Consider the following 21,932-nt stretch of genomic DNA (forward strand, 5'->3'; position numbering starts at 1 on the left):
CCGGTACGGTCCTTGCGTGTGGTCTTATAGTCTTCAGGGATGGCAATGGTGATGTCTGGGGCGGAGGAAGCGTTCATCCATGTTTCTGTTAGGAAGGCGACGTCTGGAGAGATGGTGTCTAGTAGATTCCATAGGTCAATGGCGTGCCTGTGGACCGATCGGGTGTTCAGAAGGATGCATTGTAGGCGGTTGGGGTCGGGAATCTGAGGTGAGAACGTAGCGGAGTTGGTGACGGTACTGATGAATTTGCAGGAGTAGCATGAGAAAGGTCCATGGGTGTGTCCAGGAGAGGCTTGGACGCAGTTGGTGGAGCGGCCGGGGTTAAGGGCTAGGAGGGTGGAGGCATCGTAGGTAATGCGGGAGGGCTGGGCAATGTGAGGGCCAGGGGGTCTGGCGCTGGGCGCGGTCCAGGCGCGGACGGGCATAGACGGGCTTACCTTTGGCGCACCTTCGGCGCGGATTGGGCGCGATCGCTGCGCGTAAACGCTGCGCGCGGGAACAACTGTCATAAATGGATAGTGGAGGGGGAGGGGCGAGGGCGGCTCAGCTGGGAGGCGGGGCGGGCACACGAGGACGACAACAACAAGCAAAATGGAGGCGGAGGGGGGAGCACAGCGGAGCGCTAGAGGCAAACGCGCTAACAAAGTGAAAACAGCAGTATAAAATAACCAAAGTGCAAATGAAGCAAAGCGGCAATCAGGCAGACAGCAGGCAATATGATTTGGCAAATTTAGAAGCAATGCAGCGCTACGATACCAAATGTCTGCAAGGGACACTGGGAGCGACCACTCAGCCCGAGAGAGAGGAGCGAGTCACGGCGCCTCCAGGTAGGGGAGCGCTATTTCTGGTCAGTGGGAGGGCGGCTCAGCTGGGAGGCGGGGCGGGCACACGAGGACGACAACAACAAGCAAAATGGAGGCGGAGGGGGGAGCACAGCAGAGCGCTAGAGGCAAACGCGCTAACAAAGTGAAAACAGCAGTATAAAATAACCAAAGTGCAAATGAAGCAAAGCGGCAATCAGGCAGACAGCAGGCAATATGATTTGGCAAATTTAGAAGCAATGCAGCGCTACGATACCAAATGTCTGCAAGGGACACTGGGAGCGACCACTCAGCCCGAGAGAGAGGAGCGAGTCACGCTGTTTTGAATAGATGCATCCAGCGGGTTAATGTTGTGGTCTGCACAATAAATGACAAACCGCTTCCACTTCGCCGCATAGCATGCTCTGGTGGTGGGCTTCCTTGCCTCCCAGATGATGTCCATACAGTCAGGAGGTAAGTTGAGGTAGCCAAACTCTAAGACTTCAGGAGCCAGATCGCCAGGTTGAGCTGTTGCGGATCTGGATGCTGAATGTCGCTATGGCTCTGTGTCAAAAGCCTGGGTGTGAGGCGCAGCCTTTGATGCGGTACCACGGACAGTTCCAGAAACGTGGTGTACCATGGTTGGCGAGCCCACGTTGGAGCAACCAGGATGGGAGTCATCGAGTGCTGCTTCAGCTTGCGTGCCACCAGCGGTATTAGAGGTGCTGGGGGAAAGCGTACGCAAATTTGCCTGACCAGTTCATCCATATCGCATTGCCTTGCGACTGTGGGTGTGGAAACCTGGCGGCAAAGCTTCAGCATTTTGCGTTCTCCTTTGTGGCGAACAGGTCTATCTCTGGATGACCCCACCTTTGGAAGTACAGGTGGAGTACAGATGGATGTATCTCCCACTCGTGCATTTGGTGGCTGTACCTGCTGAGCAGGTCCGCCATCTGATTGTCCTTGCCTGGGAGGTGTTCTGCCATGAGGAAGATGTTCCTCTGAATGGCCCACTTCCACATGCTCTGAGCCAGATGAGACAACTGTGGAGAGTGTGTTCCTCCCTGCTTCTGAATGTAGTACATGGCCGTCATGTTGTCAGTCCGGATCAACACGACCTTGTTGCACAGATGTACTTTGAAGGCTTTCAGTGCCAGGAAGATCGCCATCAGTTCTAGAACATTGATGTGCATCTTCCTTTGCTGTGGTGTCCATAGTCCCTGCACAGTGTAGTGGAGTACATGAGCTCCCCATCCCTGGAGAGAAGCGTCCGTCGTCAGGACGATCTGTGGCACAGGCTCTTGGAATGGTCGTCCCTTGCAAAGGTTTCGTGGATTCCACCAATGCAGAGAGTTGTATGCCCGACCGCTCACCAACACTAGGTCCTTCAACTGCCCGTGAGCCTGAGTCCACTGACGTGCTAAGCACTCCTGAAGCGGACGCATAGGTAGTCTCGCGTGCGGGACTATGGAGATGCAGGAGGCCATCATGCCTATCAACTGCATGAACACTCGTGCTGGAAGCGAGTGTTGAGGTCTGAATTTTTGTATCAGCAATTAAATGCTGCTGACCCTCACTGAATTCGGCTGTGCTGTGGCTGCCAGAGTGTTTATTGTCGCACCCAGATACTGCCGTATGTGGGCGGGTTGCAGGTGGGACTTTGGGTAATTCAGTGAGAATCCCAGATCGTGAAGAAGGTGAATGGTGTGGGACATGTGGGGACTTAGATTCCTTATCTGGGGGAGGAGCATCACCCGTTGTTTGTGAATTAGCCCTCTTCCGGGCATTAGAAACAACAAGAGAGTCCAAAGGCAACTGTCCCTTGATGTAAGTAGGGTCACCAGGTGCTGGTTTATACTTCTTCTCAATTCTAGGGTTTATCACCCTGGCTCTCGTAGGCTCTTTAAAGATCTCCCCAGCATGCTTCAAGACACCTTCAACATAGGCAGAGTCTTGACAGTCCTCTGAGACGGAAAAGGTGTAAAAAAGAAAGTCTACTTTAATGGGGTCAGCATGAAGCTGGACGTCATGATTTTGAGCTGCCCTTTCAATGAGGGCATTAAACGCAGCTGAATCCTCTGTAGGCGACGTTTTTACAGCATACATTTGAGTGTCTGGGGTAGAGTGAGGATCACCTGCAGCAGCTGCCCAGGGTTCATTGGTATCATCTGGCTCAGTGTAGACAGGATAGCTGTACTCATCATCATCACCTTCCCCAGTGTCCACATCTGAATAAGTGGGTGAGACATTATGGCCATGTGGAGAAATTGGTTCCACAAGAACAAGGGTCGAAGTGGAATCCTTCTTCCTCTTCAGTAGAATTTTATAGGACTCCATTGGCTGTTCCGGGGCAATTTTCCGCTTATGAAGGGAAAGCCTGCCTGTTTCGGCATCGATAAAATGTTCTTGTTGTTCTTCCAACGAAGATTGTCGATGCTTTAAGGCCGGGACCACCGTCGTTGACTTCGGCACCGAGGGCACCTTCTCGGGCACGTTGGTGACCATCCTAGGGGCGAAAGCCTTTAGCGCCACTTTCGGCGGCTACGTGGAGTGAATTGGCGTCAACGCTTTCTGAGGTTTATCGACAGGCTTCGAAGGTGGAGGATCTTTTGGCCCGACACTTGAGGCCTTGTCCTTGAAGCGCTTCAGGGAGTATGCCACTTGCTTGGAGAAAGCGGCGGACGGCTGCGTCGAGTCGACGGATTCCTTCGAGGCACCACTAGACGTGGACTCATGGGTCGGGCCGCTCTTGGCCTTGTCTTGTTGACGCGGAGTCTCGAGAACCTTCGGATCACCGAGCCCTTTGTCGGTGTCGACCGTCTTCGGCGCCGATTTGCTCGGCTCGACTGGTCGATAACGCCCTTTTGCTTCGTCTGTGCCGACAGGTCCAAGGGCTTTGAGCCGACCAAAGCAATACGCACTTTTGGTTTCGAGGGGGGCACCAGTGCTTTCACTTGCGTCGAGACCGCTGTCTTCACTTTCGGTTTCGATTTCGCAGGGTGCGGCTCAATAGCAATGTCCGTAGCCGAGCCCGAAGGCGGGGCCGTAGAACCCACTGGAAGATCTTGGGTAAGGCCTAGTGGCGATCCCTCGACCTGAGCCTTTCGAGCTATCTTCCATGGCCCCAAAGGCCCCATCGTCGTCTCCTACCTCGTCGACGACTTCTTCCGTTTCGAGCATTTCAACGTCCACGTCGTAGTTGTAGTCGACCTCCGACGCGGGATTCGACAGGTTCTCACTAACTTCCCGGTCAGCTCCCTCATCATCCCTGGCATCGAATATGTTCACAGGCGCCGGTGCAGTCTGCTGGGCCTCCTAGCATGCAGCGCGACGATGCATAAGAGTCTTCTTGGATCTAAATCGGGAACAAGCCATGCAGCTGGCTTCATCATGATCCGGCGACAGACACTTGTTGCACACCGGGTGGACGTCGATGTGGGGATACTTGGAGTTGCACACGGGACATCTCTTGAACGGACTCCGTTCCATGATGGTCCGTTGATAAGGTCTTTGGCGTCGACTGGGCCTTCAGCGTCGAAAGCACGCGGCTCTCTGGAATCCGGCTCGAAACTGAGCTGGAAGAATCGGGCACCGAACGCAAGACTATACCGACGAAAAGCTAAAGACCTTTTGGCCTTAAGAAGGTTTTATATCGATTCCAACTAGAGTGAACCAATATACATCCGAATCCAATGGCGGAAAAAAACAATCTGAGGATGGAGTCGATGCCCATGCGCACTGTAGTCCAGGGGAGGAGCCACCTATCTCGTGATACTTCGAAGACTCTTCCAGGACAACAATGTGCGATCATCCGGACCCAACACTAGGCGGCGATCTATGCACATATGTAAATTCAGCAGCCCACATGCCTCGATCGCTTGCGTTCTTTCTGGGACCCTGGAGCCGCGTCAGCGGTTGTCGCGTTTCCTCAGTGTTGCACTTGCCTGGTGGAAAGTCTTGGGATCCCTGTACCTTCGTGTGGTGGTGTTCGTTTCTCTTCTTTCCAGCAGCGGTGACAGCCTGTGGCCACTAGGCGTCACCGTGCCTTCCGTCTGTGTGGCTTCAGTGCTACTGGTGGGCTGAGCTTCTGCTCCGTCGTCCTTCTCCTGGTGAGTGGAGTTCCTTCATTCCTTGCGCCGTCCTGCGCATCGCAATGCTGTGCTGTTCTGGTACATGTGCAGAGTCCTTGCACTTCTGGCGCATTCCTGCGCACTCACTTGTCGGTGTCGTGGCATCTCTTCCATGGAGTGGCGCCCGTCTGGGCACAGTCTGTGTGCACTACGCAGTCTTGGCAGTGGGTTGCAAGTAGCTGTTCCTGTTGTGCCTTCACGTGCTCCTGACGCTTTTGCTGCGGTGCCTTAGGTGCAAACCTTGCGGCCTCCTTGCTATTTGACTCCTGTCTGTAGATTGCAGCAGCCTAGATTTGTCCCTGAGCACCCTCGGTGCTCTCCAGGCATTCTGCTCTGATCTGCTGCCCTTTATCTGATCAGCAGGTGCATTGTTGCGAGACGGCCACTAGGTGGCAGCATGGTCTTGTTTTACCGGCTACAGCAGCTTCCCAACCGCTGCGAGCCTCGTGTCCTCGCTCTGACCGTGCACCGGTCTCTTGCAGGTTTGCCACGGACCTCCTGATCCCCTCAGCTTGGCTTGTGTGCCGGGGGAGGATGGGGGAAGCCGCCAGCCAACGCTAGCCTGCCACCAAATCACCTTTGCTGGATGGACTCCGGCCCGCAGCGGGACTTCCTTCCTCCGTGATGAGTCAGTCTCTTCTCTTCTTTATTTTCTGGGCGTGCAGGGTACTCGTGTTGCTGTGGCTGCGGGTGAGCTCCGCTTTAGTCATTTACGCCAGGCACTTTTCTTGTGAAGGGCCCGGCAGCTTCTCTCACGCTGCGGGCCTTGCTTTCAGCTTTCTCCGGGGGAGCTGGGGGCGGGGGTGGGGGTGGGGCACTCGTACCTTGGCCATCTCCGATGGCTGCCAATCGGACGGTCTTTCCTCTCACCTACCCCTGACGCCGCAGCCTCTCGCGGTTCATACGCTGCGCAGGGAGGGGTAGGGGTTGCTCCGGGGCACTGTTCCCTTTCACTGCGGGTGGGCTCTGCTTCCGTTGGGCCTTTAGCCCGATGGTGGCAGATGCTTGCCAGAGCTCCCTCTTCATGACCCGCAGTTTCTCACCTTCAGCCCACTCCTGGGCGTCACTCCGCCTCACGGACAGTAGTCTGTGGCGGCGGCCGGCATCAGCTTGGTTCGGCCTCGCTCACCTTTCAGCTTCACCCTTCACTAGGTTTTCTCTGAGCCGGAGGGCACACCGTAGGTCCCTCAGCACGGGGTGGGCTCCCGTGGACCTCCTGCTGCGTGGGGTCACTCTCTGCTGCGGCCGACTCGGTTGAGCTCCGGTCGGTCGCTTCTTTCCGGGCACAATTGCGGCCGGTTCAGGTGGGCTCTGGCCGGTCCGCTTCCTCGTCCAGCCGGCTCGAGATGTGCGGGGTGGGCTCCTGGTCACAGTCTCTTTAATGTATCGGCCCGGGGTTCAGCACACGCCCCGCGGGCCTCTTGGCGGCCGTCGCCATTCACAGGGGGGGGATGCCCTTCTAGGCGGGCAACTCTCTCCCCCTTTTCCCACGATTTTCTTCAGCTGTGGCACGCGTGGCACAGCTTTCGCCTCGTCGCCATTGTGGTGATTGGGGTGGGGGCGCTAGGCCCTCATTATGCTCTAGTGAACAATCACGCAATCAGACACGGACACAGTGGCTGGGGATGGGTAATGGGCCCTGAGCACGTGCGCTCAGCCCCTTTTATTGGCCAGGGTCATCTGACCTATGACGCCTGGTGGTGGGTGGGAGTTAGGTGTGCTCATTACAAAAGAACTGAGACACTAGACCGTGTCTCACGTTACTACAGTGTCAAAGGTATCCATAAGGAAATCTTCCTCTACTGGGTCAGTATGTTGGTCAACTCCATGATATTGGGCAGCTCTATGGACAAGTTGGTTAAATCCCATAGTGTCCTCTGGTGGGGAAAGCCTGGAGGGGTATATGTCATCTAGTGGTATGTTAGGGACATCTGGGGAACTGTAATCATCCCAAGGGTAAGGTGAGCCAGGAGGACTAGGATTATCTTGTGGCTCATTATCTGCACCACCTCCTGTGTCATCAGAGGTGTTATCCCCGTCCATCATCTTCTGTGGAGTAGGTGATGGTGGTGGTGGAGGAGGAGGAGGAGGAGATGGTATCCTTAGACGAGAGGCCGCAATGTCCTTCTTCTAAGGATGAGAAGCTGGTGCACGCATCTCTAATGGTCGTTTTCTAGAACTAAGAGTCAATCCACCAGTTTTGGGATCTTTAACAAGAGTCTTTTGTGTAGGATCTGGATGGAATAGTTCCTCTGTGGAAGGTAGATCCTTTGGTGCCGAGGTTTTTGGTTCCGTAGACTTTTTCGACACCGAACTGGTAGCATCTTTTGGCTTAGAAACATGTTCTTTTGTAGTGTCTTTGTCCGGTGGACCGTGGGGTTTTTTCGGCTCTGAAGCTTTTTTAGGCTCCTGTGGTTTTTCGGCTCCGAAGCATGGGAGTCGGGTGCTTTCGGTGGCAATTTCTTGCTCGGCTCAGAGTATGGTTTTGGTGCTGAGGAGCCGGTGAAAGTCTTCGGCGCCGAGTGCTTAGATGTGGAAGCAGCTGGTGTGGAGACAGAAGAAGATGGCTTATTTTTCGGTGCCTGTAGGTGTGTGCCGGCATCGGGGGTAGGCTGACTCAAGGCTTATTAGGCTTCTTTACCGAGCCCGAAAGCAGGGCATGGAAAGCAGTCTCTCGGTGTGCACCGGGCCTGAAGATGAGGGTGTGACCAAAGCCTTTTTGGAGGGTGTACAGGAAGGGTCGGGTCGACGTGTGTGTCTTCGACGGCTGAGTCATCAGCCTCGGAGTCACTGTCGACCCCATGTTCTTGCTCCTGCTCTGGCACGTCGACGCCCTCTTGGAAAATGTCGTCCGGATAGAAGATGACGAGCGAGCCATGGTTCTTTGAGCTCGTCGGTCCTGAATAGTCTTTTTGAAACGGAAGGAGGCACAAGCGGAACAGTCTCTGGCCTTGTGCTCCGGTGAGAGGCAAAGATCGCACGCCTTATGTAGGTCGGTGTGGGGAAACTTCGACCCACATTCAGGACTTTTCTTAAATGGTGTCCTTTCCATGAGCCAGAGAGTAAGGCCCAGGTAGGCCCGAAGGCCTTCATCGACGACCAGAATCGAAGACTTCGAAGTCGTGAAGAGTTGCGTTGATGGGAAACGCGATCGAGACAATACCGTCGAACTGGGTGAGGATTGCACGCCAGGAGAATCGGTTCCAGAACCGGAGCACAGGAAACACATCTGAGCCGATGGCGGAAAAAAAACAATCTAAGGATGGAGCTGATACCCTTGCGCACTATTGTTTAAAGGAGGAGTCACCTATCTCGTAACTTCTCAAGACTTTTCAGGATAAAAACAACTGCAAACATCCGGGCCCAACACTGGGTGGCGATCTATGCACAGTGTGTAATCTGCAACTCATATGCCTCGAAGATAGGGTTATCGGTTCAAAGGTAAGTATTCGATTGTGGGAGTTGGTAGTTTGGGGGTAGACTCAGGAGTCCCCCAGGGTTAAGGATGCACTCTTTACACCCTCAGAGGTACTAGGGCGGCCAGGGGCAGATAGCTGAGGCCCAATGTTATCCAATGGGAGATAGGGGGCCTCTGACAATGGTTGTGGGAGCCAAACTCCTGGTGTTAGGCTCAGGGCAAAGGGGGATCCGGTTTAGCACACAAAGTGCACTCGCAGCGGTGCAGGGGTGGCTGGGTGCAGGGTGCTGTTTTGGCATTGGGTGCCCTGTTGTTTTCAATGGGGATTTTCAGTGTTGGTTTTAAGCTGCAGGCTCGGTCCAGGAAGACTTCCGGGAGGAACCCACAGCTGAGCAGGTAAGTTGAAGGACTCTGGGACGTAGGTGTACCTCAGGTTCTGTTCTCCAGGGTGCAGGGCGGCTGGATTCAGGGGTGTAATTTGAAGTTGGATTTCTCCTTAACGGGCCACTCCCGGTTGGGGGGGGTCTCTATGCAGATGCTGCTGACTATGTTGGGGAGTCCTGGAGGGGTCAACCCACAGTGGACTCGGACTCTGGAGCGCTGGGGAACACCGCTGGGACCAGTGGGCCACTCGAACTTGGGCCGTAGGCGACGGGTGCAGTAGTGGTTCCAGGGGTCGGGGTTCTTTATCCTCAACAGGCTCAGAGTCTGTCTTGGGAGTTTTCTTTTGAACAGAACTGATGTTCACAGGAGATCCGGTCTTTGGTAAAGGCAGTCAGTCCTCCCAGGGTTCTGGAGGTTGCTGGCAGCAGGACAAGGAAACTTTTGGTGCAGGATCTCTGGAAACTGTAGACTGGCCAGTAGGGCTGGGGCCATGTCAGTTGTTCCCTGTAGTCTCCTCTGCTGGGCATCTTGTTACATCCTTTTTCTTTTTAGATTGTGGGAATCGGCCTTCTTGGTTCAGGGCTGCCCCCTAAATACTGTATTTAGGGGGCTTTTTATGGGGTCTTGAGGTTAGTAGCCAATGGGCTACTGACCTTAGGGTGACTACACCCTTTATGTGATCACCCCACGTGGGTGAGGGGGCACAATCCCTAGTCCTGATTGGAGAGTGGCTGCCATCTGCAAGATGGCGGGCTTCATCTCACCTCACCCACCTGGGGGGTGGGGTTAGCAAAGGTGGGCACACCTTCTGGGCTGTGCTAATTTTTCCCACCTGTCTTCCCGCCAAAAAGGAGGGTAGACAGGAAGGGGACTGCTCCTGATAGCAGGAGAGGCTGAGGGTCGCATTTCAAAGGTGCAAGGCCTTTGAAGCTTCCCTGCCATAGGCTTCCACCCCATGTGTCCAGAAACATGTCTTGTGGTGGCTGGCTGGTGTATACCAGTCAGGGAACCCACCAGAGACTGGTCGTTTTTCAGGGGGCATCTCTAAGATGCCCTCTGAGTGTATTTTCATTAAATCCCACACTGGCATCAGTGTGGGTTTAATGTTCTGAGAAGTTTGATACCAAACATCTCAGTTTTCAGTAAAGCCATTATGGTACTGTGGAGTTCGTAATGACAAACTCCCAGCACCATACTCTCTTAACGGCAGTACTGCACTTACAATGTCTAAGAATTGACGTGACACTGTAGGGGTACAGGGCTAATGCACCTGTACCCTCACCACTGGTATAGTGCACCCAGCTAGAGGGGTGGCTGATCTATGCCAGGGCAGTGGGTTGTAGTCATGGTACACAGTGTGCCATGTCGACTCTTCACTTTTCTTCTGCACCAAAATAAGTAGCCTACGAAGGCAGTGTGTGTGAGTGTAAAGATACAGGGACTAAGGGTGGCACAATAAGTGCTGCAACCCTTAGAGGCCTTCCCTGGTCACACTGCCCTGGGTACCTGTGGCACCATTTACCAGGGGCTGACCTGTGGCCAGAGAGTGCCAATTGGGGGTACAAGGTACAGCTTTTGAGAGAGAACACAGGCCCTGGGAATCTGATTGGCAGGGACCCAGGGCACATCAAGTCAAGTGCATCAGTAGTCTGCCAAAAAGTTGGGGGGGTTACTGCAGCAGAAACCCAGCTTCCTACAGATGTATATGACTTCTTTCATACGCTGACCTCCATCTGGTGGTCTGCAGCTTCTTGGAACTGGATGTAGCCATCTGTGCCTTCAGGATGCAGGAAGTGCTCCTCCACTCAACAAGAGATGCTGACTGGTTATTGAAGTACTGGCAACCCTTTGAGGTGTTTGGAGGGTGCACATCTGAAGGACAAGTCGTTTTTTTGCAATCGTAGAGTCTGGAGTGGGCAGGCAGGATTTGGCGGCAAAGTCCACATCAGTCTTCAGTTCTCACGTTGATGGGCTCTTCGGTGTCCTCTTCTTCTGTAGTCAGGTCAATCTAAAATTCTCGTGTCAGGAGGCCACCTAAATCCTCAATTTAGGGGTGTTAGGGGAATGTAGAGTATTAGCCAATGGGCTACTTACCCTTAGGGTCACTAAGCCCCCTAAATAACCACTTCCTGTGCTAAGTGGGCATAACCCTGTATCACAGTTCCTAATTCTACCGTCAAGAAGATGGTACAATTTTCCTAGAGTGGGGTACATCAAGCAGCTCACCCTAGGGGTGTGTCTGAACTGGGTGTGCTCCACTCCTCCTCACATAACTAATTTCCTGCCTGTCTATGTGCCAAATGGGCCTTAAGGCAGGGTGTTGCATCTCCCAGGTATGGGGGAGTTGGGGTAGCATATCAAAGGCAGAAGTAGCTTTGACAGCTCCAGCCTTGGTATGGTGATTTACCAGTCATCCTGCTGGAGAAGGTGTAAATACCTTCTGCCAGAACAGGTATTGTCCCTGACCTTTGAGAGCGGGGCTCTCGCCTCATAGGGGGGTCAGAAGCGCATCTGTGGTGTAAGGCTGGACTGAACCAGTCAGCCAGTACACTGGAGGATTACTAGGGTTCAGAGGGTACCTCCTTGGTACCTACTGGGTACACGTATTAAAACATCAGTGTGGATGTATTATTACAAGTTGTAGGATACCAAACACCTTTGGTTCCAGTGAAGCCATCATGTGGCTGGGGAACTCTTATACTTAAGATGGCTTGCAATGCCTTAGATCTCCTAGTCATCACAGGGCCATATCTGCTCATGCAGTTATGTCCACACATGTAATATAATGCACCATGCCTTGGGACTGTAAAGCCTGATGTAGAGGTGACTATATTGCATGCAGTGTTTGCAGGCATGGGACACAGGCTGTGTGCCATGTTGTATCTTCACTTTTGCCTGCTTCATTTCAAGCAGTCTGTGATTGCAGTCTTCTTGAGTGTGGTGAGGGGTTCTTGGGGTTGGATAATACATGCTACAGTCCTTAGGGACCCTCTTTAGTACCGATGCCCCACGTACCGGGAGTACCATTGACTAAGGACTTACAGGAGTGCTAAAGGTCTTGCCAATTGGGGAACAATTACACAGTTTTAGGAAAAGAGACCTGGCACTGAGGATCTGGTTAGCAGGAACCAAATAGGGGCACCTTCCTAGAAGCCCATGCATGCCATTGAACCAGGATTCTTGCATGGTCACCCGGGCAGCGGGGTCTGCGGTATTGAGGGTGCAACATATGGTTGTTGGAAATCCTTTTGCACTCTGTGACTTTCTCCCCCCATTGTTGGTATTTGGGTGGCAGGTGTTAAAGTAACTTCTTCATTTGGTCCCAATGTGCCCTACTGTATTGTGCCAATTGGCTGACAGAATTGGCAGTGCACCAGTAGTTAAGAGGCCCCCCAGTGGACACCCTCATGCCTGTGGCATCTAGGTTCTTACTCTCCTTGTCGGCTTGCAGTGTTTCTCTCATCCCAAGAGGTTACGTGCAGAGTGGACGTCTAATTAGTCAGTTCCTACATGCCCCCTGATATAGGAAGGTCAGAAGGTGAGGCCTTATTCTTACATTCCACCCTTGGAGTTACTACAGGCAAGGTTCTTAAAAGCATCTGTAGCTGGTTTTTTACGGGGAACAGCCTTTACAACGCAACATTTACCACGCACTACCTTTACCACAGAACTTTTACAATGCAAGTCGTTACACCCAAGAAGATCTTCACCTGCTCCGGTTCCATTGAGCATTTTCCCCAGTGTATGGAGAATCCCAGGCCTGTTAGTGTTCTCGTGACCTGCAGTGCGTGATCTTTGCATGTCCTGTAACAGCTTGCCTTTACGAGCCAGTCGTCGAGGTAGGGGTACACGTGTATCCCCTCCCTTCGCAGATGCGCGCCCACTGCCACGAGGCATTTGGTGAACACCCTTGGCGCGGATTTTAGACCGAAAGCCAGGGATGTGAATTGGTAGTGATCGTTGTTCACTGCGAACCTTAGCATGTGCTTGTGCTGCCTGTTCATGGGGATGTGCAGGTACGCATCCTTGAGGTCTATGGTGGACAAGAAGTCCCCGGCCTTTATCTGTGGGATGACCTCTTGTAGGGACGTCATCTTGAATTTTTGGGTCCTTACATATTTGTTTAGGAACCGTAGGTCCAGGATGGGTCTTAGGCTTTCGTCCACTTTTGGTACCAGGAAGTAGTTTGAGTACACTCCTCTGTTCCGTTCTTTGAATGGGACCGTTTCGATGGCCTCTTTGAGGAGTAGTTCTCGGGCTTCCTTTTGGAGCAATCGCAGCTCTGTTTCCGAGTGCTGTCTTCTCTTTGGCTTTCTGTTTGGTGGATTCTTTAGCAGCTCTATGCAGTATCCGAACTGCATGATGTTCAGTATCCACTTGTCTGTTGTGATTTTTCTCCACTCCTGGAGAAAAAATCTTAGCCTGCCTCCTACTGGAGTTACATGTTCTTTTGTGTCTTGTCCATGTAGCCCTCTCCTTTTTGTTTTTCCGCGCTCTCCCCCCGGAGGGTTCGAGTGGGTGAGCACGTTTTCTCGTGTGCAGTCACTTAGAGGGGAGTTGTTCACCGCCTCTTCTTCTCTGTCCTCGTCCGTTTCCTCTTGATCGAACGGACTGGCCCCTGTTCTGGTAGTTCCAGTTTTGCCTCTGCTGGCCCTGGTGACCTTGGTTGTCACTCTGTTGGCCCTGGTGGAACGCCTGGTGTGATTCTCCTCGCTGGTTTCCACCCCTGCCGTTCGGCCTCTGTGTAGGAGTGCCCCTTCTCATGCCCCTGAATTGCAGGGACCCATGGACCTTGCCGTCTTGTTGTCCTTCTTCAGTTGTGTGAGCTTCTCATCAACTGGGGCTCCGAACAGTGTTTCACCATTGAAGGGTGTGTTCTGGATGTTGTTCTGAACCTCAGCTTTGAAGCCTGAGATCCTGAGCCAGGCTTGCCTTCTCTCTGTAATGCCTATAGTCATCAGTCTGCTGGATGTTTCAGCGCCATCCAAGGCTGTCTTGAGGCACGAGTTAGCAATGCTTTTCCCTTCTTCCACAAGGTGTGATGCCCTCTCACGTTATTGTTCCGGGAGGTGCTTGAGCAATTGCCCCATCTCATCCCAATGTTGGTATTGATGTCTGTTCAGGAGGGTGTTTGAGTTCGCCATCCGCCAGTGCGTTGCGGCGTTTCTCTCTATTTTCCTGCCTGTTAGGTCCATCCTCCTGCTTTCCTTGTCAGGTGGAGGCCCAGATGTTGTTGGGACGTTGGCCCTTCTTCTGGCCGTCGCAGCGATAATCGAATCTGCTGTGACGGACCCCTTGATATAAGCCGGGTCCTGTGAGGAGAATTTGTATTTCTTTTCCGTCCTCGGCGTTACTGATCTGCATGTAGCCGGGTCCTTGAAGGCCTCCTTCCCCTGGTCTGTGATACTTTTCAGCATGGGAAGGAATTGGCTTCTTGTCTGTGTGGGGAGCAATGTTTCCAGCAGGAAATCTGCTTTTGGCTTCTCCTCCTCTAGCTTAACCCCATAAGCTGCTGCCGCCTTCTTGACGACCTCGTTGTATGCCCCGATGTCATCCGGTGGCGAAGGACTCGAAGGATAGGTCTCCACCGCCTCCTCCGGGTTTCCGGCCTCGATGTCCTGCCAAACCTGGTCTTGGGCCGTCGAGGAACCTGAGCCGTAGTTTGACTGCTGGTCTCCGTAATCAGAGGCCCAGTTCATAAAGCGTCTGGGCCTGGCCCTTGCCCTGCATCGTGTGATGAGCTATCCTCTGCTTCTCTCGAACTCGGAGTGTCTTCGGCTTGAAGACGGAGCAGGCGTTGCAGTCTCTGCTCTCGTGGTCGATAGGCAGGCAGAGGTTGCAGACCGGGTGCTGGTCCTTCTGCGCGAACTTGTGGTGGCAGTTTTTGCAGAATTTAAATGGAGTCTTGTACATCCCTGCGCTCAGGGGGCCCCCTGTATGCGCATTCCTCCAAGGACGTCGAAGATCTCGATGTTCTTCTCTTCCTTCGTCGTCTCCTCTCTGATGGTCCTCTTCTCCCAATCTTTTCCTGTCTTTACCGTCGAATAGTAGTTTAATTTCCTCCTTTTTCCCTCCAAAACTTCTGGAGCTTCACGCGACGATCCAGACCCAACGGCGGAAATAAGAATCTGAAGATGGCGCCCAAGGGTGGTAGCTTCCGCCGGAAGCATGCCGACGCCACTGAAGGTACACCAGAAGGTGGGACGTCGACGGCACCTGGGCTACAAAAAAAAAAAAAAATGAGAAAAAAGACTACGGTTCCGGACCCAACCACCAGATTGCGGAATATGCACAGCATAGTGAATCCAGAAAGATTCACGCTGCAAAACAGAGGTCTTGTTAGTTGGTAACCACCCCCATCTTTGGAGTCCCATCTTTAGCCCTCAACCCGATTCCCACTCTAATGCATGTGGTTAAAAGTCTGAAAATTTGGATAGATGATAAAAAAATCTATGAGTCACCAGATAAATAAAGTTGCAGCCACATGCTTCAGTTTTCCTAAGAAGCTGAATAAGATCCGGCTTGTCTACTGGATTCGGCCCAACAAACAGTTGTTCAGGCATTAGTGATATCCAAATTGTACTATGGTAAAGTCATGTAACTGATTGTGACAAAATCTTTGCTCAAGCGGCTTCCATTTGATCAAAATATGGCAGCCTGCATGCTTCTTCGTCCCTCTACTCTGACTTCAACAGCTAGTTTGCTTAATACTCTGCACTGGCTGCCCATTGAGCAGCAGGTTACATTTAAGACCTTATTCTACATCTATAAGTGCCTTGCTAACACTGGGCCATTGTATTTAGGACCTTTGGTGTTTGCTTGCACTCCAACTTGTACTCTGAGTTCAAGCCACTTCGATTTGGCCAAGATTCCTAGGATCGGGAAAACCTGACAGGGCGGTCGATCTTTTGCGTATCTTAGCCCTAAATTGTGGAATGATCTGCCACACTCGCTGTGAGTTTGTAATTCACTTACAGTTTTTCGGAAGAAACTGAAGATTTGGCTGTTTCCATCTACATAATATAATACTTTCAGAAGAATTTGATGATGAAGCTGTTTCCATCTGCATAATGTGATATAATAGATTGAACACTTTTGTTCGGTGAGGAGGCCAGCACTGGGCAACCTGTCAGGGTAGCCAAGTGCATTTCAAGTCACTACTACATGAGCTGAAGCCATTGAGGAGAACTTTTTATGTTATTTTTTTGTCATCTGTTTTTATTGGGTTTTTGTGTTAGCATGTTAACTAACATTTACATGACATGGTTCACATTGATTATTGTGTTACATTGTCTTGGGTTGCATAAACATTACTATATAATGACATCAAGATAAACAGGTCCGACAGAGAAATGTTTGCGCATTCCATTATTGTGCTCATACTGTTACTACATGTTTCAGAATTTTGGAGGCGGATGATAACGAAACAGGAACAAATAAATACTAAATAGGTATGAACTTGGAACCGGCTTGTGTGTTCTTTCTGACCCCACCTCTACTTTCTTCTTATGTTATGTTTGATATTGAAGGTTTGGCTTTCAGAAGTGACATGGAGGCTCTCGTGGTTGGCGGCAACGAGGTAGGTATCAGCTCCCTCTGCTTCGGTGGTGTGTGATTTCGGTGCTGATGGTATCTTTGGGCCTGTTGCAGATTGTGACGCTGGCAGAGGTTTGACACTGAGGAGGGACAAGATCCTCTGAATGCAGGTGGGGGAGTGGGGGTTTTCAGCCATGCAGTGCCCAAGCATCCCCATTCCTGGGCTGGGCAGATCAGCAGCAGAGACATTCCAGCCAGAAGGTACAGCTGAGCTAGTTTCTGTTTCCGTAATCATATGTATGCAGATTTATATCGTTTTACATAGCTACGAACTAACAACTGCTGTGCTGAAGTCATTTCAGTACATTACAGAGATGAATGTGGGGATGGGGGTGTGGGTGATATGGTTTGGGAGCTGCTGGTAGCCTCCAGGGATCCGCAGGACTCCTGTTTGGGGAGAGTGGGATATTTTCATGTCAGGCTGGACTGTTCACTGCTGCTACCTGGGCTGAGATTTACCAGCAAATAAGTTTAGTCAAACGTAGGGGTGAAATGTAACAATGTAATCTAAGCTCAGTATGTCAGTTAGTTCAGTGCATACATTTAGTTGCTTTTAGACCTCGCTATAAGTGCCTTAGAATTCTCATTTGGAAATTGGAAATTATTAGATCAGTTGAAACACCGCAGACCAGAAAGTAGTTGAAACCTTTGCGAGAAACCGATGAGGAAAATGAACTACCCAGCGAAGTGAACCCACAATTAGTTGTTTCCTGTGTAATTCCTCTGCTAATTATGCAACTCCGCAGTTAATGTAATCTCTAGTATCATTAACTCTGGGATGTGTGGCATTAACACCCCTGCAACCTTGAGCAGGGCACTTACAATGATGCTCAAAAACAAATTTTCAGCACAGCATAGGGCCAGATTTCAAGTGTCCAGTTAAATAGCAATCGGTGCACAAACGGGGCTTTCACAGGGCTGGCAGTTATTAGTGGTGCAATGTTTACTGCACTCCAATCTCACTCCCTCCTACATATTAGTAGGCGATACCTGTCAGACATGTGGATTTTGGGTGGTAAGCAACAAAATATGCAATACAATCCTAAGCATCAAGAAAAGAGTAGAGATCTTCAATAATGAATGAGGCTCCTACACACTCATTGTGCTCCTTAAGTGCGCATTAAGAAACTCTAGGCGAGGAATGGTGAGAAGAGGAACTAAGTTTGTCTAGAAAACCACACAGGTCTCACTTGGCCTGTGTGCCTCTGACCCCTGGCTAAGCGGCGTGCGCATAGAGGGAAGCAACGCGCGCATAGAGGGAAGTGCCACGCGCCGTGCGCATAGAGGGAAGTGCCACGCGCAGCGGATACCTGCACAGTGATCAGCTTGTCTTCCTTCCGGTCGTGCTCAGATATTTCTTCACCAAAGCATATAGTCACCTGGTACTTGGGCTTTGGACCCTGACAACTCTGGTAAAGATCGAGGTCTGTGGAGAAAGAGCACAAGTGCGTTTCAGATCAATAAAGGAGTGAGGCTGCCACTTCAGCCATAAACCAAGTAGTGAAAATCCTCGACACCCCCATCTCTCCCGCAGCGCCTGCTCTTCTTTCTACAAGTCAATGCAGACGGCACTCCTCCATCTCCCTGCATGCCTCTCTCTGCTCTCTCCAATCATGGAGCACATCTCGCCGCTCTCTCCATCTTCTTACAAACCCCTCCATTCAGTTCCATGCAGACCCTCGCTCAGATCCATGCAAGACCTCTCACTGTTCTCTCCAGCTCCATGCAGACCCCGTAACTGCTCTCTTCAGATCCATGCAGACCCCCTTACTGCTCTCTTCAGATCCATGCAATTCCTCTCACTGTCCTCTCCAGCTCCATGCAGACCCTCAAACTGCTCTCTCCAGATCCATGCAAGACTTCTCACTGCTGTCTCCAACTCTGTGCAGGACTTCTCACACCTTTCTCTCCAGCCTCATGCAGGACCTCTCACTGCTCTCTCTAGATCCTTGCAAGACTTCTCACTGCTCTCTCCAGCACCATGCAATACTTCTCACTGCTCTCTCTAGATCCATGCAAGACTTCTCACCGCTCTTTCCAGCTCCATGCAATACTTTTTACCGCTCTCTCTCCAGCTCCATGCAGGACTTCTCACCGCACTCTCCAGCTCCATTCAATACTTCTCACTGCTCTCTCTAGATCCATGCAAGACGTCTCACCGCTCTCTCCAGCTCCATGCAATACTTCTCACTGCCCTCTCTAGATCCATGCAAGACTTCTCACCGCTCTCTCCAGCTCCATGCAGGACTTCTCACCGCTCTCTCCAGCTCCATGCAATACTTTTTACCGCTCTCTCCAGCTCCATGCAGGACTTCTCACTGCTCTCTCCAGCTCCATGCAATACTTCTAACTGCTCTCTCTAGATCCAGGCAAGACTTCTCACCGCTCTCTCCAGCTCCATGCAAGACTTCTCACCGCTCTCTCCAGCTCCATGCAATACTTTTTACCGCTCTCTCCAGCTCCATGCAGGACTTCTCACCGCTCTCTCCAGCTCCATGCAAGACTTCTCACTGCTCTCTCCAGCTCCTTGCAAAATTTCTCACCGCTCTTTCCAGCTCCATGCAATACTTCTCACTGCTCTCTTCAGCTCCATGCAAGACTTTTTACTGCTCTCTTCAGCTCCATGCAAGACTTTTTACTGCTCTCTCCAGATCCATGCAAGACTTCTCACTGCTCTCTCCAGAACCAGGCAGGACTTCTCACACCTTTCTCTCCAGCCTCATGCAGGACTTCTCGCTGCTCTCTCCAGCTCCATGCAAGACTTCTCACTGCTCTCTCCAGCACCATGCAATACTTCTCACTGCTCTCTTCAGCTCCATGCAAGACTTTTTACTGCTCTCTCCAGATCCATGCAAGACTTCTCACTGCTCTCGCCAGATCCATGCAGGACTTATCACTGCTCTCTCCAGAACCAGGCAGGACTTCTCACTGCTGTCTCCAACTCTGTGCAGGACTTCTCACACCTTTCTCTCCAGCTCCATGCAAGACTTCTCACTGCTCTCTCCAGCTCCATGCAAGACTTCTCACTGCTCTCTCTAACTCCATACAAGACTTCTCACCGCTCTCTCTAGCTCCATGCAATACTTTTTACCGCTCTCTCTCCAGCTCCATGCAGATCTTCTCACCGCTCTCTCCAGCTCCATGCAATACTTCTAACTGCTCTCTCTAGATCCAGGCAAGACTTCTCACCGCTCTCGCCAGCTCCATGCAAGACTTCTCACCGCTCTCTCCAGCTCCATGCAATACTTTTTACCGCTCTCTCCAGCTCCATGCAGGACTTCTCACCACTCTCTCCAGCTCCATTCAATACTTCTCACTGCTCTCTCTAGATCCATGCAAGACTTTTCACCGCTCTCTGCAGCTCCATGCAATACTTCTCACTGCCCTCTCTAGATCCATGCAAGACTTCTCACCGCTCTCCCCAGCTCCATGCAATACTGTTTACCGCTCTCTCTCCAGCTCCATGCAGAACTTCTCAACGCTCTCTCCAGCTCCATTCAATACTTCTCACTGCTCTCTCTAGATCCATGCAAGACTTCTCACCGCTCTCTCCAGCTCCATGCAATACTTTTTACCGATCTCTCTCCAGCTCCATGCAGGACTTCTCACCGCTCTCTCCAGCTCCATGCAATACTTCTCACCGCTCTCTCCAGCTCCATGCAAGACTTCTCACCGCTCTCTCCAGCTCCATGCAATACTTTTTACTGCTCTCTCCAGCTCCATGCAGGACTTCTCACCGCTCTCTCCAGCCCCGTGCAAGACTTCTCACTGCTCTCTCCAGCACCATGCAATACTTCTCACTGCTCTCTCTAGATCCATGCAAGACTTCTCACCGCTCTCTCCAGCTCCATGCAGGACTTCTCACCGCTCTCTCCAGCTCCATGCAAGACTTCTCACCGCTCTCTCCAGCTCCATGCAATACTTTTTACAGCTCTCTATAGCTCCATGCAGGACTTCTCACCGCTCTCTCCAGCTCCATGCAGGACTTCTCACCGCTCTCTCCAGCTCCATGCAATACTTCTAACTGCTCTCTCTAGATCCAGGCAAGACTTCTCACCGCTCTCTCCAGCTCCATTCAAGATTTCTCACCGCTCTCTCCAGCTCCATGCAATACTTTTTACCGCTCTCTATAGCTCCATGCAGGACTTCTCACCGCTCTCTCCAGCTCCATGCAATACTTCTAACTGCTCTCTAGATCCAGTCAAGACTTCTCACCGCTCTCTCCAGCTCCATGCAAGACTTCTCACCACTCTCTCCAGCTCCATGCAATACTTTTTACCGCTCTCTCCAGCTCCATGCAGGACTTCTCACCGCTCTCTCCAGCTCCATGCAAGATTTCTCATTGCTCTCTCTAACTCCATACAAGACTTCTCACTGCTCTCTCCAGCACCATGCAATACTTCTCACTGCTCTCTCTAGATCCATGCAAGACTTCTCACCGCTCTCTCCAGCTCCATGCAATACTTCTCACTGCTCTCTCTAGATCCATGCAAGACTTCTTACCGCTCTCCCCAGCTCCATGCAATACTTTTTACCGCTCTCTCACCAGCTCCATGCAGGACTTCTCACCGCTCTGTCCAGCTCCATGCAATACTTCTCACTGCTCTCTCTAGATCCATGCAAGACTTCTCACTGCTCTCTCCAGCTCCATGCAGGACTTCTCACCGCTCTCTCCAGCTCCATGCAATACTTCTAAATGCTCTCTCTAGATCCAGGCAAGACTTCTCCCCGCTCTCTCCAGCTCCATGCAAGACTTCTCACCGCTCTCTCCAGCTCCATGCAATACTTTTTACCGCTCTCTCCAGCTCCATGCAGGACTTCTCACCGCTCTCTCCAGCTCCATGCAAGACTGCTCACTGCTCTCTCCAGCACCATGCAATACTTCTCACTGCTCTCTCAAGATCCATGCAAGACTTCTCACCGCTCTCTCCAGCTTCATGCAATACTTTTTACCGCTCTCTCTCCAGCTCCATGCAAGACCTCACTGCTCTCTCCAGCTCCATGTAATACTTCTCACTGCTCTCTCCAGCTCCATGCAAGACTTCTCACTGCTCTCTCCAGCTCCATGCAATACTTCTCACTGCTCTCTCCAGCTCCATGCAAGACTTCTCACTGCTCTCTCCAGCACCATGCAGGACTTCTCACGCTCACTCCAGCACTATGCAGAACTTCTAACCTCTCTCTTCTGCCTCATGCAGGACTTCTAACTGCCCTCTCCAGCTCCATGCAATACTTCTCACTGCTCTCTCCAGCATCATGCAGGACTTCTCACTGCTCTCTCTAGATCCGTGCAGGATTTCTCACTGCTCTCTCCAGCACAATGTAGGACTTCTCACTGCTCTCTCCAGCTCTGTGAATGAACTCTCACCACTTTCCTCAGATCCATGCAGGACCTCTCACCCCCCCTCTTTGTTTCCCTGCTGACGCATCACTACTTTTTTCTACTTCTTGCAAATCCTTTTGCAGCTTTCTCTAGCTCTCTGCTGGACTTCTTGTCACTCTCTCCAGCTCTCTGCACGTTTTCTTGCCCCTCTTTCGAGTTAAAATCCCAATAGTAAATTCACAAAATCAGGTCCCTCTGATATTTCTACAGGAAAATTGCAA

General features: G+C 51.7%; 1 protein-coding gene across 1 annotated transcript in view; it reads right to left on the minus strand.

Annotated features, from left to right (window-relative positions):
• The window catches only part of IRF9 (interferon regulatory factor 9), a 137,374-nt gene that overhangs the window by 22,230 nt on the left and 93,212 nt on the right, over nucleotides 1-21,932 (minus strand). Inside the window, exon 8 of the mRNA XM_086923744.1 lies at nucleotides 17,639-17,754. Within this exon, the coding sequence (XP_086779870.1) occupies nucleotides 17,639-17,754 (116 nt within the window). The remainder of the gene's footprint in view (nucleotides 1-17,638; nucleotides 17,755-21,932) is intronic.

The sequence above is a fragment of the Lissotriton vulgaris genome, chromosome 5 (assembly GCF_964263255.1).
Source record: "Lissotriton vulgaris chromosome 5, aLisVul1.2, whole genome shotgun sequence".
In the NCBI taxonomy this organism is placed as follows: domain Eukaryota; kingdom Metazoa; phylum Chordata; class Amphibia; order Caudata; family Salamandridae; genus Lissotriton; species Lissotriton vulgaris.